Genomic DNA, 17,471 nt, shown 5'->3' with positions numbered 1-17,471 from the left:
CTATTGTATTCATAGAAGCCGTCGCTTTAGCTGCTTCTTCCCGCCTCCCCCACCAATAGCAGATCTTCGTCTCCTTCGTCTCTGTAAGCATTGAAAATTTAAATAATATTATGGGACCGTGGTGGATATTTAATTACTAAATTAATTACTTTAACTAGGTTAATTGAACTAATATTTATTTAATTGGGTTTATTAAATGGCCCATTGAATAATTAATTAGTTTAATTACTTAATTAAATGTAATTGGATATTGGATTGTTCGGCCCGAAATGGTGAAATATTTAATCGAGTTGGACCAGGCTGCTTGGATGAATGGGGTTGCCTAATTAGCGGGCTTGACTTGGTCTTGGCCCACTAAAATTATATGTGGATTATATAATTTTGAGGAATTTGAATATTTGATATTATTTGGAAATTTAATGAAATCATGAACCTGGACACAATGGTGTCCCGGTACATTCCTTAATTTAATTAAAGAAATTAAATTAAATAAGGAATTAAGAGTTGGTTGGAGATTTTCCCTCACACTCACCACTATAAATAGTGGTTTCATTTTCAAGAATTAGAGCTCTGGAAATCTGCATATCGAAGCTCTGCCGAAATCTCTCCAGGATATCGTCTGGAACACGCCCGCAGTTGTACTGCGTATACCGCGCTGAGGAACACGCCACTTGAACACCGGAAGCCCTTCTTTGAAGATCAAGCTGCATATTACCCCTTCATTGAAAAACAAGCTACATTACTCCGGAGGCCCTTCAGCAAGGAACTACTTCCAGTTCGGCATACACCCGAACTCAGCATACTTCCAGTTCGGCATACTCCCGAACTCGGCATACTTCCAGTTCGGCATACTCCCGAACTTGTCATACTTCCAGTTCAATATACTTTGAACTAGGCACACTTCCAATTCGGCATATTCCGGATTCGGCATACTTCCAACAAAGAACTACTTCAAGTTCAGCATACTCTGAACTCGGCACACTTCCAATTTGGCATATTCCAAATTCGGCACACTTCCAATAGGCATACTGCTAGTAGAGAATCAGTGGACTTCTCATATATAGAGATTGTACCCCTTCTTGTTTGATATATACTTGATACTTCATTGTAACCGATACTTTGAATTTTGAATATATACAATTCAAGTTTTTCGCGTTTACATATTTTGGCACACCCAGTGGGACAGCTCTGCCTCTCATCTCTCTACTACTACTATATCTCAACCTGCGCATCAAATGGCATCGAACAATCCCATGTTCAGGAGGACCTATGCCCAAGCTACCAAGTCCAAGTCTACGCCTGTAGCTAGCCCTGGCACAACCCAGAAAACGCAAGGTCCGCTGACAAGGAACCGCGCAAAGGATTTGGGGGTCCAAGTGCCTGAACCTCAGTCCATGGCACGACGTGTGGTTCGAAGGCTCGACAAGGCCCCTGCTGCCTCAAAGGCAATTGCTTTTGCTGGAAGTCCATCCTCTCCCAAGGGAGCTACCGATGGTGGCAGTCCAACTTCTATGCAAGGGAATGCTAGTAGCGGGAGCACTTCCCCCGTAACTCCGCCACATCCATTATGGAAGGTTGCACCTGGGTGGTCGCATGTCTACAACGTCATGCCGGCCATGGCGACAAACACAGAGTCTGTGGAGGAGCAATTAGCTAGAATATCTAAGTCTCTGGAAGGAATGACTGTCACTCTCCAATTTCAAGAGAAACGGCTTAACACCCTCGATAATAGGGTAGGAAGCATCATGGAGGAGCAAGGAAGCCGTGCTCCAGGAAAGCAACCTGAAGGGCATGAAGTGGTTGGTCAGCAATCACCACCACCTCATGTTAGCCGTGTGGTAGGAGAAGCTGCTTCCCACTTACCTGCAACTGAGAAAACTATTCAAGTTACCGAAGGCATGATACCGGTGGATCAGTTGAAGGACTACATAATGGGGGCCATCAAAGGCAAGTTGGATGAAGGCCAACCTTCATATTCCTATGCTAAGCCCTACACACAAAGAATTGAGGAATTGAAAATGCCCTACGGCTATCAACCTCCTAAGTTCCAGCAATTCGATGGCAAGGGAGATCCCCGACAGCACATTGCCCACTTTGTGGAAACATGCAATGATGCAGGGACTTATGGCGATCTGTTGGTAAAGCAGTTTGTCCGTTCATTAAAGGGAACTGCGTTTGATTGGTACACTGACCTTGCGCCCGGCTGCATTGATAGCTGGCATGATATGGAACGTGAGTTCTTAACCCGTTTCTATAGCACAAGGAGAACGGTAAGCTTCTTGGAACTCACCACTACTCACCAATGGAAGGGTGAACGCGTCGGTGCCTACATCGAAAGGTGGAGGGAACTATGCCTGAATTGCAAAGAAAGAATATCCCAAAGTTCTGCAATTGAGATGTGCATCCAAGGAATGCACTTTGAACTCTCCTATATCCTACAAGGGATTAAGCCAAAGTCCTTTGAGGAGTTATCCAGTCGTGCTCACGACATGGAATTGAGCATCGAAGCCAGCGGAGGGCTCAACATATTGAACTTGCCTAGCTCCTCTAATGCACCTGGAAAACAAGAAGTTAAAAAGTGGAACAAACCTTTTCCAAAGCAGGAAAAGAAAGAAGTGATGAATGTGAAGGCTACTCCTATGACAGTCTTCACTAAGGCAACTGAAAGGCCTAGGTCAAGATCATTTTCTGGCCCGTCAAGGGGTGGTAGAAGGCAGACAATTGAAGAAAGGCAGGAGAAGACTTATCCTTTCATGGATTCCGATGTATCTCCTATGTTTGATGAGCTACTCAAACTCAGACTCATTGAGTTGCCTGAAATGAAATGTCCTGATGAAGCTACAAGGGTGGATGACCCATATTACTGCAAGTACCACCGTCTTCTTGGTCATCCGATTGAGAAATTCTTTATCTTCAAAGACAAAGTAATGGCACTGGCCAGGGATGGAAAAATTGAGCTCGCTGATGCTAACGCGAGCTCGAATCAAATCTCAATTACACTCGGACGGTTCGCTCCGCTGTGTACTGAAAAGGAAGATGGGAAACAACGGAAGCGTCCACTCCCCTTCATTGTTAAGCACGCTGTCGGTCAAAGTTCAGAACCACGGCAGAACGATAACACATCCGAAGGAAAATGGGTGATTGTCACTCATAGAATGAAGAAAGTTGAGCCTGTGAAGCATCAAAAGCACATAGTGAAAATTTGGCTTGAGAAAACCTCAAAAAATACTCATGCCCGCAAATCAATGACGAAGGGCCATGTCAAACAGCCACGTGCACCAGTTCCTTTGGCTCAATAATACACCCGTGGGCAAAAACTCAAAAGAATTATGGTTGATCAAGTGTTAGGAATAATATGTAATAGTTTTGATGAGCCAAATTTGTATTTTTTAGAACCCCCTATTTTATTTTGAGTCTAGTTGTCTATTAGCCTAAGTCCCAAGTCAAGCCATAATAGTCTACGAATTCTTAGCAAAATATACTTATCCAGAATGTTACTATTTGAGATTTATTTACCTTAGAAAACACCAAAGGTTGAAGTGGTGAAGTGGATAAAGAACAAGGTGACTAAAGTTTGAGGTCATGGGTTCAACACTCAATATCTATATTTTTAAGTAAGAGATAAAGAAGGGGACGACTAAGGAGCTGATGGGGACGACCAAGGGGCAGACTCGGATTATTCTACGAATTAATGTGAAATTCTACTAAAGCCATTCTGGGAATAAAGATTAAATCTAGAAATATTAACTAATAAGTTAATATGGCGTGGTGGTATAAGCTTGGAAGACAAATCTAATTGGGCTTGTGATCAAATCCCATTAGAAGCATATTTTATAAGTATGACACTTGTTGGGTGCATGCTACAATGTGGACACATGTCATACTAAATTGACTACAAGTTTGGAAGCTTGTGGACATGATAAGAAAGATGCACGTGAATTCTTCTACACAACTTCTTTCTCATTTAAATATCTTGCTATGCATCTCAAATCATTTCAGAAGAAGAAATGGACGAAGATATAATTTTTACTCAAGCAAGAATCAACAGAAAATCTTTTGGAAGATTTCATCATTTTGAATCCGTCAAGATAAGGTAATTATTTTTCGGAGAAGATTCAGCTGATGAGCCGATATGTATGACTTTTGAAGATTTGTCAGGTGAGGATTTTCAAACTCACTGTGGAAGCCCATCTCTTGCATTAAATCACCGCAATGCAAGTTGGCAATAAGTGTAGCTGATCAAGATGAACGATCAAGATTAATTGAAGCTACAACTGTAATATAGCTTCTTCAGCTATATATACCAAGAAGACTTGAAGACATGAAGCAGGGCAGAGAAGGCAACGCAATACACAAAGAGAAAAATTCAAAATATCTAGTTTGAGCTTACACGAGAGATTCTTCAAGTCATTAGAAGAGAAATTTGTTTTCTCTTAAACTTACCTCTACTGTGTGTAGAAAGAGGGTTGAGTGTAGCTTTGTGCAAGACACTACCCTGTTGAGTGTAGCTTTGTGCGAGACACTCGTGAGTGTAGCTTTGTGCGAGACACTCGTGGTTGCTGAGTGTAGCTGTGTGCAAGACGCTCGGTGGTGCTAAGTGTAGCTGGGTGCAAGACACTTAGTTGGTGTAGGAGTATAGCTTTGTGCGAGATACTCGGGAGTATAGCTTTGTGCGAAATACTCGGGATTGAGTGCAGCTGTGTGCAAAACACTCGGGAAGTGCCTGTGTGCACTTGATTCACTATTTGTATCTGGGTGAACGAGATAGTGAATTTCCTCCTTGGAGTGAAAGGAGAAGAGTGGACTAGGAGGATTACACCACCTCTGAACCACTATAAATTGCCTCTCTCATTTACATACTGCCTTTATTTATTATTGCATGCATACTAACCCATTTACTATTCGTCTTATTCATTATTGTTTGGGTTATGTGACTTTACAAGTGCATGCAGACACAATTCCTTTTGGATTCACTCATTGATTCACACGTGATATCACACACATATTGAGTGCACCATCTCTTTAAATATTTTGTTGTCTTGCATGATGAATATTTGACTGACCCATTTTATATACTGTTCGAATTTATTCATCTCGGTCTAGTAGATTTCACATTTGCATGTGGGAATAAATTAGCATACTTATTATTTGAGCCTTTGCAAGCATATCCGTAATATTGCATGTGATATATCTCTTTGATCTTACGTAACACTTGGTTGTTTTAATTATTCCGCTGCGCATCTAAGTTTCATATCTTGTTACTTAGAGTTGAAATTACCAAAGTGTTATTAATTGTGAAAATGTTTAAAAAGTATATTCACCCCCCCCCCCCCCCCCTCTAGACTTTTTACCACCCTATCGGGACCAACATCAAGGCTCAGCTGTCAACATCCTATCCCTCCGAGCTGTGAAGGACCTTGGTATATCTACAGATGAGCTTGCCCAAAGTCGTCTAATGATACAAGGCTTCAATCAGGGAGGGCAAAGAGAAATCGGCATCATCAGACTTGACTTAAGAATTGGGAGCCTAAGTTCAGGTGTCCTCTACCATGTCATAGATGCGAGGACATCTTATAACTTGTTACTTGGAAGGCCGTGGATACATGAAAATGGGGTGGTACCCTTGTCTTGGCATCAATGCCTCATGTTTGAAAAGAACGGCGTAGTTGAAAAGGTTGTCGCCGATGAAAGCCCTTTCACAGAGGCTGAGTCTTACTTTACGGATGCAAAGTTCTACATTAAAAGGAAAGTTATTGTTGAAGATATTGAGGAAAGCAATGACGATCCACCTTCCCAATCAAAGTCAAAGGGAAAACAAGTTGTAGAGGGAGATCAACACAACACAAAACTCATCTTCCCGCTTGCAAGGATTGATACACTCAAAACAAATGCAGCAAAATCATCCGAAGAGAAATGTGGTGATAAAGTGGGCCAAATATTCCCCGCCAAACGTACCGAGGGTTTCGACCTTAACGCTTATAAGCTTCTAGCCAAGGCTGGCTATAACCCCAACGAGCCACAGAAGTTGGGAAAGCTTATCCCAGAAGCCGGTGGTAAAGGCAAGGCAAGTCACCAAGAACCTCAAACGCGCAAAGGGTTGGGCTATGTTCCCCCTAAACCAGTGCGAATTCTTATAAACAGAGCTGCAAGTAATTGTATCTCCGCGGAGGGAAGCGAGTATGACCCAAAGCTCACTCCTACCAATGATAATAGGCAAGACAAAAAGAAGTCAGTCTTCGACCGAATCGGTAAGGCGGACTCTCGACGCTCAGTCTTTGATAGACTGGGGTCAAGTCCTAAAGCCCTAAAGAGAAAGTCAATGCATGATCGACCTGGAGCTGTCCAAGTTATTAAAGACAGTGCCAATGTTCCTGCTGAAGTGGAACCTCCCAAAAGGCTTAGAAGCATGATTCCTTCTCGGATGAGACGAGAAACATATATTCATGTTTCATGCGGTGAAGTGTTGAAAGTCCAACCGAAGATCATTGTACACACTCGCGTACATAAAGAAGAAAATGAGGAAAGCGTAGGCTCAAGTGATGACGTACCACCAACTACTCAGGAAGAGGTGGCATCGTCGTTCCATATCACGTTATGTGATGAAACCCCGATTGAGGGAGAAGATGCGGCAGAGGCACCCCATGAGTTAGAAGAAGGGGTACGAGCCGTGGTGGACGAATTAAAAGAAGTTGATCTGGGAACGCCTTAAAATCCTCGTCCTATCTTCATTAGCGCACTCCTATCCGATGAAGATGAAGAAATCTATGTCACATTGCTGAAAGAATATATTGATGTCTTTGCATGGACATATAAGGAGATGCCAGGGTTAGACCCAAAGGTAGCTGTGCACCGCTTAGCAGTAAAGAAAGGGTGTCGCCCAGTCAAGCAAGCTCAACGACGCTTCCGCCCCGAGCTCATTCCCTCGATTAAAACAGAAGTTAATAAGCTTATTGAGGCTGGCTTCATTCGTGAAGTTAAATATCCAACCTGGATATCCAGTATTGTGCCCGTGCGTAAGAAGAACGGTCAGATCCGCGTCTACGTAGATTTTCGGGACCTCAATGTGGCATGCCCGAAAGATGACTTCCCGCTTCCTATCACGGAGTTAATGATAGATGCCGTGACTGGGCATGAGATCCTGTCATTCATGGATGGCTCCTCCGGTTACAATCAAATCCGCATGGCGCCGGAAGATGAAGACTTAACTGCATTCCGAACACCAAAAGGCATCTACTACTATAAAGTAATGCCCTTTGGTTTGAAAAACGCAGGTGCTACATACCAACGGGATATGCAGACAATATTTGATGATATGCTCCATAAAATGGTCGAATGCTACGTAGACGACCTGGTTGTGAAGTCGAAATTGCGCACAAATCACTTGGTGCATTTAAGGCAAGTCTTCGACTTTTGGTTGTGCACTTAAATGCTTAGATATGTAATGTATTGGAACTTGCATATTAAGGTTTGGAGGTTTCGTTCTAGATCAAATAAGATGATTACAAGTTTGTTAGGGCTCATAATTGTTTTGCATTTATTTGATGTTGATTGTGGTTCACAATTGCTTTAATAAAAGCTTAAAGTGTAACCTAGTTAATCACTTAATCCTTAATCAAGCTTCTTGCTTTATCAGCTTGCCCTCCATAGTCCATACAGATAGTTGAGAATTAAATGTTATTCATTTTAGACTAAACAAGTCTTAAATGATGTTTTCATTATAATGATGGTGAAGAGGAGAAGAGATTCACTTGTCATTATCTTGTTAGATGGTTGTTGCCTGTGTAGTGTTTTATTGTTGTATTCCTTTTTATATTGTTGATTTTTTTTATAGTGGTTTGCTTTGATTTCTAGTGTCTTGTAAGGCTTTCTTTCTCGGGCCACCATGGAATTCTAGAATGCTTGTTGAAGTACCAATGAAAGGCAAGCTTTTCTAATTTGACATCTGGTCAACGAGCTCTGGTTGCGAGTGCCGAGTAGCAGCATTTGGTCGACGAGCGACGAGTAGCATCGTCTAGTCATTTTAATCTGTTTGGCTATGAGCAAGAATCAGGTATGTTTTTTTCCAGCATTTTAAGAAGAAGCAAGACAATTCATGAAAGGTTGGTTATTCTTTTATTCAATCTCTTCGTTCTCTAATTAGTTTAACAAAATAGGTGTTCACAACTTTTGAATTTGTAGATTACTCAAATGGGCATGCATCGACAGTTAGTTAGCTCTGCTATTGTTTCAAATTTGAAAACTGATGTCAGAAAAGGAGCATGGGACAAAGTAGAGGTACATACAATTTGCTTCTAAACGATTTTTTAAAAAATATCTGAATTTATCCTTATACTTTGTAAATTACTTTTGGGGTTCCTTTCTTTGACTAAACTATTAATCTTTTGAAACATGAGAAAACATGGTAAGGTTCTGAAGTTTTGTCATCCCCAAGTATAGACAGATGTTGGGGTATTTTGATTTTTCATTCATTAGCAGATGCTAAGGTATTTATGTTGTTGGTTTAATAGGTGTAAATTAAGAATGAATGAACTGTATGTTGTTTGCTTGAATATTCTGATCTGCAACACCTACAAAAGTAGAAGTAGAATTTTTTCCACTTTACAGTTTATAATGGTTATACACCAATCTTTGTGGTCTCATTATGCTTTTTTTTTTTTTTCAGGAAACTGTGTCTCACTTGAAGCAAAAACAATTAGAAATGGCTGAAATAGCAGTGTGGTTGGAAGCCACTGGTGGCGTGAGGAAAGGGAAGTAATGCAATAGCAGCACAAGGATATGGAAGAGCAATATCATAGTATTTGTGAGACCGTCCAGAAAATGGAAGCATCATTTGCGCACTTTAGTGCACATCTTAGTATGCAGATGTGCCTTCAACAGCAGGGTATTTTCGTTACTACGCTGGTGCAGCAGACAAAATCCATGGCACCACTCTCAAGATGTCGAGTGAGCTCCAAGCATACACTGATTTTAGACTGAATGACTAAAGATTATTATGGCCTTGCTCCTGGGAAATTTGTGCTTCTTAAGTGCCAATGTTTAAGTTAAAGTAGTTTAATTTTTCAGTACACTTAAATGCATCTGCATCTGTAGAACCACAAGTAAGTTGTAGGATACAAGGGGAAGGGAATCTTGAATTCTAAGTTGTAAGTTTTTTTAGTCCTATGGCACTATGTCTCAAAGAAAGCACTTTTGCAGGTTCTCTTGGAGTTCAAGGAATATGCTACTGAAGTAGACGTTGATTTTGTCAGGAGGGCTGTTCGTGCTATTGGACGATGTGCCATCAAGTTAGAGAAGGCTGCCGAGCGTTGTATCAGCGTCTTGCTTGAATTGATCAAGATTAAAGTAAATTATGTTGTCCAAGAAGCTATTATAGTTATCAAAGACATCTTCAGGAGATATCCTAACACGTATGTTTAAATTCCTACTTGCTATATTATATCATAATGAGTTAATTATTAAGGCTAGATTTTATCTTCAGCTACGTGTCTATCATTGCTACACTGTGTGAACAGGTTTATTTCATATAAGTCTAGAATTTAATATTGACTAATGTTTATTTCCCTAAATTGTTAATTGTATTGTAGAATTTATTGAAATTTTAATTTCAATTGTAACAGGTCAAATTCATTTGATATTTGTAGAATTTTAAATTTTATTTTTTTTGGTTAGTAAATCTTACCGACCACCGTAGTGGTCGGTAATACAAATTTTAATTTTTTCTTGGTAAATCTTACCGACCACCGATGGATGATAATTCTGACCAATTACCGACCACCAATGGTAGGAAATATGCTCTCCTTATCCGACAACTATTAGTTCCGACGACTTCAAAAAAAAGCCGGTATTTCCGACCACCTTGACTAGTTGTCGGTAATAGCTAGGGCTTTTTTTCCGAATCCATAAAGTGGTCGCTAAGTTGGTCAGAAACTGCATTTTCGACCGGAAATGCCCCTTTTCCGACCACTTTTTGGTGGTCGGAAAAATGCAGATTTCCAGCAGTGATATATTGTATTAAAGTATAACACATGCATATACATACAAGAGAAAGTTTACTATTCTAGTCAAATGAGTTAAATTACAGTTGACAATGAATGTTCGTTACCATAGTTTATAGTTTTTATAACCATATCCGTCGTCGCATAGACAATTATATACTTTTAGTTCACATTTTAATTGTTAATGTTATTGGTTGCTCTAAATTTGCCAGCATGAGTTGGTTTTAAATTAGAGGTTAACTTTCTAAATCTAAGCGAATTACAATATTACTTGAATTTAATAACATGCATAAAAAAAATTAAACATCATTCCTATTTCCCTGAGTGAAAACCCCATTTAGAACCATCAATAGCACAACTCACCATAGTAATCTACCTTCAAATTAGAAGATGATCTTATGATCTACTCAAAAAAGCCTAGTTCCCGAAGAACTTAAAACGCGCGGTAGAGCTTCACAAATCAATGGGCCTTTCAACAATTGAAATGAAGAAAGTTAAGTCAATAGATCTTATAATAGTAAGATGAACCAGTAAAGTTTACTATCTGTTAGAAGATGTGAATTTTCGACAAACCCAACTAAAAAACTTTAATTTGATAAAGAAAGTGGTCGGTAGAGCTTAAGGTTTGAAAGAAAACAGGTTCCAAAAGATGTATTCATTAAAGCTAAGGTCTACCAGAGGTGCCATATATATATACTAGTATTTGCACCCGTGCGATGCACGGAATGAATTTGTTGTAATATATTAAGAATATATGAATCGATATATAATTATTTAAATTAGAACATCAAATATTATATAGTGCATACGGTTTGGATCGTTTATATATTTTGATGTTATTAAAGCTTGATTTTGTACAAATAATTGCTCAAATTAATAGCTAATGTCTAGATGTACGCATGCGGTGCTATAACTTTGAAGATTTTATTTATCATTGGTTAGTATTTGCATAAATTAGACAAATGCGCCCGTTCTCTAACAACTCCGTTATAGAAATGAATTGCTATCCTTATTCATTTGTATGGAAGATATGTATTTTGTCTACATATATAGCAATTTTTTCATTTAATTAAAAAAAAAACTTAATCTCACCGATTATATTTACATATTATTAAAACCTCTTTGTAGATGACATTGGTAGTGCCAACACAATCTTGTTTATCTTCGTCTAGAGCTACCACCTTGAATCCATCAGGACAGTTTACTTGGGTGAAAATATATAATGGTAGAATATCACTCAATTAGTTATCCTTTTATATTTTCAGTCAATTAGTAATATCAGATTCATTTTCAGTCAATTATTTATTTTTATTTTCAGTCAATTAGTCAATTATTATAATATCAAATGCAGTGATATTTTTACCTAATTTTCGTTCCAGTTTTAATTGATGATGTATATATTATTATTGAAATATTTCAATTCAATTTTTAATTTACCTTTACTGTTGTTTAAAATATGCATTTACTATTGATAATGTAGAATATTATTATAGAAATATTTTCCTCCAATTTTTAATTAACATGCAATGATCTGACCATTTATTTTGTATTTTAGTCAATTGTGGATCATTTTTTATTTGCATTCAATTATTAATATTCATTTCCTTTTATATTTTGAGTTAATTAGTATTATTAAATTCATTTTCAGTCAGTTATTCTTTTTTTTTTCTTTTCAAGTCAATTAGTCAATTAGAATATAGATGCAGTGATATTTTTACCTAATTTTCGTTCCATTTTAATTTGATGATGAAGAATATTATTATTGATATATTTTCGTTTCATTTTTAATTTAGCATACTATTTTTTAAAATATATATTTACTATTTGATGATGTAAAATATTATTATCGAAATTTTCATTTCCATTTTTAATTTTCCTTTACTTCTCAAAAAAAAAAAAAAAAAAAAAAAAAAAAAAAAAAAAACTTTGTACTTCTCAATACTTGCCCACATTGATGGGCAAGTAATTATGATCCCAAATTATTTACAAAGGGAGCCCTTGGCTCCCCTTTGTCCTCTTCTTCTTCCTTTTTTTTTTTTTTATTTTTTTATTATTAATTTTCATTTTATTTTGTATATAGTTTTGTTTGGATTATTAATATTATTAATATTATTATTATTATTAATTAATAATATTATTATTATTACTAGTATTTGTCTCGTGCGATGCACGGAAAATATGTTATAAAAATATACCCTATATGAGGTTTATTCATATATAAAATTTTTGTTATTTAATAATTATTATGTGTGAATTTCTATGATAAAATTATGAACATAAATATATTTCCAATTAAAATAATATTTAAGGTGGGTGATTACTACAAATCTTAAACTATATTAATAATTTAGTACATAGTATTTAATATTATAGATTTTTAAGAACTTAGTAAACTACAATAGTAATTGAATTACAATTTTAGAGTCACCACATATCAAAATTTTTAGACCTTTGAGATTTCTAACTCTAGATGTAGCAACATACAATTGACCTTTTAAGACCAAAATCACAATCTTAGTTCGAACATTGATTTTTTCTTCCAAATACTATCGAATTAAGTGTGTAATCATAAAAGATGAGAACTAATAATTCGAGAATATAATCTTAATGTTACTAAGCCTACTTCACGTCAATTAAGTTGGAGAGTGTTGTTGGATAGTATCCTATGAATCCACGAATAACGCATCTTTGTCTCCGTAGTCCTCAATACGCACATCAACAATCTTAAATATTAGGCCGCCTAGCTATGCCATATATTAATTTCAAACTTATGAACTTTGGGATTGCATGCAATAAAAAGTATATTTTAAATATACTAAGGGTACATTATATATGTATGTAAAGTACTTTCAATATAAAAATAATGTATTTTTAATATATTAAAAATGTATTTGATATTCATGATCCATACAATTATGTGGACCATCGTTCACACAATAATTTGTCAGTAGAACAATCATATATTGATATACCTCCTCCATTCAGAAATATCCATTCACTTTGGGGAATAATCATATATGATTTTAATCTTTTAACTTTTCATGTTTCTTCTAAACTGAAGATTCATACCTTCTTAAATCATAGTCCATGATTTAAATTAAAACTTTCTTTTCATTGTCAATTTCCATACTAGATAAACCAGTAAACTTTTTGGCTTTCAATATTTTAACACATTCTCAATATGAGAAACTGTGTGTTAAATACATTCATAAATTTTTATGAATTTCATTATGCATACTTCATGCATAAAAATTTCTGTATGCCTTTATAAGAAATATAACAGAATATTTCCTGGACTTTCTGCCTTTATCAGAAATTAAAGTAAAAGAAATATGTTTGTATCCAAATTTCCCGACAGAGTGCTGTTTATGCTAATCTTGAATCTTAATGAATTGGGACTGGGGAAACCTAGCTTATTTTCTGCATAAATTGTATAATCCCTTCTGCCTCTATCCCACCCAATATATGTCACTGAGAGACCAAATGACAACAAAAAACTTGCAAAGCAGATAAAGTGTAACATCAAATTTTTTTCAACCTACCTAACTTTCTTCCTATACATACTCTACCTATAAATATATGTGAGGTGACCATTATTCTTGTATTTCTAAGCCATACAAATTATTAAAAGCAATCCATTCTTTTAGGATACAAACAATCCTATAAATACCCTATAACACAATGCCAATGGCCATTGCATCTCTGCAGATAGAGACACATTTTTCCATTTCCTCTTACTTTTCCTTTTTATTGCAGCAAATCACAATAAAAAGGAAATGGAGTTTTCTTTTCTGCAGCTCACCATCTCCATAATTGCCTTAGCTGCCATTGCCCAAACATCTTTCGTACAATCCGCCTGTGACTCTGATTGCGTTAAAGGGTTTGTTGCTGCACATAACGCGGCCCGACAAACTGTTGGATCTCCACCTGTTAACTGGAATTCCACCTTAGCAGACATCGCCGAATCCTATGCCGCCAAGAGGTCTGCTGACTGTGTGCCGCAGAACTCTAACGGGCTGTATGGGGAAAACATTGCGGTGGCCTCTGCCGAATTGTCTCCGGCGGATTCCATGAAGTTGTGGATGGGTGAGAAGAAGGACTATGACCACGCATCGAATTCTTGCACCAGCGGCAACAATTGCCGCTCTTATACGCAGGTGGTTTGGGGCGGCAGCACGAGTATTGGCTGTGCTAGGGTTACGTGCAAAACTGATTGGATGTTTGTCATCTGCTACTATAACCCTCCGGGCAACTATATGGGCGAAAAACCATATTAAACACAATTTTTTTTTATGATTAGTATGATCTTGTAAAATGCAGACAGTGCATTAAAAAAATATATATATAAATATTTAGAAACTACAATATTATCACTAATGTATTATCATGAAACAAATATTGTTTCATGCACGGATGCTGAATCAATTCAATTTTGAACTTTTTCTTTTACATTTGGCTAGCTATTCTTCGAATTTTTTTTGTCTGGGTTCGTGCATAATACTTGGTATCCCGACTCATCATTGTGAGTTCAATCATACTTGTAGAACACTCTTTAATATGCTGCACTCAATTAACTACATAATTTCAGTAAATGAAACTTTTGCCTAGCCATATAAGAGATTATGGAAAAGGCTAAGAAAAGAAGGGCAATTTGATATAAGATATATATTATGGTTGATTATTGCAATGTTACGAAATGGCAAAGAGTGAGATTATATTGCATGGTTAGTATGCAGTTAAAATATATAACATTGGCTTGTGAAAACGGGCAACACTGCAATGGTCTCGATTATAGTGGTTTTTCTTAATTTTGTGTTATCGCTCAATATTGTCCTTCGTTAGGTAATTTGGTAAAAGGGTGTTAAGTACAAGGATAATTTATTGCTCGACTATAAACGACTTTGGTGTCCTAAATTAGTCCTAGAATTTTGTGTTATTGCTCAATCGTTAGGTAAAGTACAGGGATAATAAATTAGTAATTTCAAATTTAGGTTGCCCTTATCAAAGGAGGAGCCTGGAAACCTCTATGCCCTTAGCGAAGGAGGAGCCGGGATCAAAGCTGGCCGCAGAAGCTAGAAGGCGTGGGCGTGGCGGAGAACAATGAGATGGAGGAGGAGATAGACATGCAGTTAAAATATATTACATTGACTTGTGGGAACTGCACCGCTCCAAATGCCTCTTTGGGAATAAACATATATATTTTCTTTCTCTTTTAACGGCTTGATATGATAAAAATATAAATATTTAAAAACTACAATATTATCACTAATGTATTATCATGAAACAAGTTTCATTGTTTCATGCACGGATATGATGTTGATTCAATTCAATTTTGAACTTTTTCTTTTACTTTTGGCTAGCTATTCTTCGAATTTTTTTTTTTCTGGGTTCCTGCATAATACTTGGTATTCCACTAATTGTGAGTTCATTCTTGTAGAGTTCTCTTATTGCAGAACCCTCTTTAATATGCTGCACTCAATTAATTAGCTACATAATTTATGGATTTAAGATTCAGTAAAACTTTTGCCTAGAAATTTGATGTCTCTTTATAGAAGAAAGACTAATTGTGGCCTGGTCACATTCAAAACTTCAAAGTAGGTCTTCCAGTCATATCTTCATACTCGGGTGATATCAAAACTTGATTCAAATGTGTCTTGTTTCCCTCATATATAACAGATTAATTCCTTGTCAAGTCACCTAAGCACAATTAATATAATCAAAATAAATGAGTATTTAAGACACTTTATCACACATGTATGTTGTTGAATTGATTAACAATAAGATTTGATACAAACATTATTACAAATTGAACCAAAAAAATCTGACATTATGAACCTAACATTGGGAATCTTATTGAACCAGTGTTCTCCTTTACCGGCTTGATATATTCATTTTTGATAGGAGACACCAGAAGCACACAGACCCTAGAGGTGCAACTGTTATACCATGGACCAGGGTTCACATTGTATTGTGGATTCTGTTCCAGTATTATATTAGAAGTGTAAAATTATTTACACGTTAAACCTTATTGGGTATTTTATTTAGTAGGGTATTATTAGTTTTGAATTAAGAAATTAATTAGAGTTGTTAGAATTAATTTTTTTTTGGACCATGTGATGTCTAAATGAGTGGACAGTGTGCATTGGAGAATGAAGTCAGCCAACATATGAAGCTTTCAAAGAAACAAAAAAAAAAAAAAAAAAAAAAAAAAAAAAAGTGTGTGGCTATGATTTATTCGAACAAAGAAAAAGGCTAAGTTTAATGATCACAAATGAGGCTTAATATCTACTATAAAAGGAAGCTGTTCGAAAGAGGAAGATTGCCAATTTTTAGATCAATATTGTTATAATAATAATAATAATAATATTATTATTATTATTATTATTATTAGTAATATTAAACCAAGTAGTTAGTTAATTGGTTAAAAATAATGGGAGTAATTATAGGTGCAGTACATGGCCATGATGTTAGCTTTACATGGAGCATTAACTCCTTTATTTTAGCATTTGAATTATCTTATCTAGTATAAATAGATTTGTTATTCAAGCATTTCTAATCATCAATAAAATTATCTATTCCTCTCTCTCTCTCTTCTCAATATATATAAATATAATATATAGATATATTATATTTAACATATATTATAGATATATTATATTATATTTAATATATATTATATTAAATATATTATATTTAATATATCTAACATTTGGTATCAGAGCCAGTCAACCTTTCAACCCCGAGATATTTCCCGTAGTGAAATATGGCTGCAAATTTCAATATTGTATGGACGGGTCCCAAATTGGACGGGAAACTCGATTACAATTATTGGCAAATTATGATGTCCACACATTTGCAAGCTCAAAATCTTTGGAGCTTTGTTGATCCCGGTCTACCCGATGGAGCTGATGCAGCCGCTATACGACGAGATAAATTGGCCTTGGGTCAGATTCACCAAGGTGTTTATTATTCCATTTTTGGGCAATTAGCTCGTGCTCAAACAGCAAAACAAGCTTGGGACATCTTAAAGGTGTCACACAAAGGAGTCGATCGGGCACAGAAGTCTAAGTTGCAGTCGTTGAGAAGGTTGTACGATAATTGTGAGATGACCTCTACAGAAACAGTAGATGCGTATTTCACTCGTCTTATTGATATGGTGAATAAGATGAGGCTATATGGAGATACGATTGAAGATGGCCCAGTGGTTGAAAAAGTTCTTCGAACTATGCCGATGAAGTATGACCATGTGGTGGCTTCAATAACAGAGTCACACAAAACCGAGCTCTTATCAATTGCAGAGCTGAAAGGTATGGTAGAAAGTCATATTGACAGGATTGCGTCAAAATCGGAACCACTAGCAGAAGAAGCTTTGAAGAGCCAAGTCACCCTTAATGTGACTGGCACTAATCAAAGAGGTGGAGGATCTGGTAGAGGTCGTGGAAGAGGAAGAGGAGGTTCTAGTGGAAGAGGTCGTGG

The 17,471-nt window shown here is 36.6% G+C and overlaps 1 protein-coding gene and 1 long non-coding RNA gene across 2 annotated transcripts; both read left to right on the top strand.

The window, feature by feature from the left end:
* The first annotated feature begins 7,837 nt into the window (after positions 1 to 7,837).
* LOC109191537 lies at positions 7,838 to 8,726 on the top strand. The gene is made up of 3 exons (XR_002055938.1): positions 7,838 to 8,050; positions 8,179 to 8,274; positions 8,663 to 8,726. It is a non-coding gene; the product is annotated as an uncharacterized LOC109191537 (long non-coding RNA).
* Positions 8,727 to 8,775: 49 nt separating this feature from the next.
* Positions 8,776 to 14,272, top strand: LOC109191533 (pathogenesis-related protein PRB1-3-like). Its single transcript, XM_019342171.1, has 4 exons — positions 8,776 to 8,881; positions 9,064 to 9,098; positions 9,196 to 9,307; positions 13,752 to 14,272. Exons 1-4 carry the CDS (start codon positions 8,776 to 8,778, stop codon positions 14,270 to 14,272), a joined length of 774 nt encoding a protein of 257 aa, XP_019197716.1.
* The last annotated feature ends 3,199 nt before the right edge of the window (positions 14,273 to 17,471 follow it).

The sequence above is a fragment of the Ipomoea nil genome, unplaced genomic scaffold (assembly GCF_001879475.1).
Source record: "Ipomoea nil cultivar Tokyo-kokei standard unplaced genomic scaffold, Asagao_1.1 scaffold1673, whole genome shotgun sequence".
In the NCBI taxonomy this organism is placed as follows: Eukaryota; Viridiplantae; Streptophyta; class Magnoliopsida; order Solanales; family Convolvulaceae; genus Ipomoea; species Ipomoea nil.
This window is presented reverse-complemented; position numbering and strand designations above follow the sequence as displayed.

Excerpts from the sequence above, each read along its gene's own strand:
- LOC109191533 (XM_019342171.1), top strand. The coding sequence starts at position 8,776 with ATGGAAGAGCAATATCATAGTATTTGTGAGACCGTCCAGAAAATGGAA. Across the intron at positions 8,882-9,063 it reads GATGTGCCTTCAACAGCAGG|TACACTTAAATGCATCTGCA; the intron begins GTATTTTCGTTA and ends TTAATTTTTCAG. Across the intron at positions 9,099-9,195 it reads CTGCATCTGTAGAACCACAA|GTTCTCTTGGAGTTCAAGGA; the intron begins GTAAGTTGTAGG and ends GCACTTTTGCAG.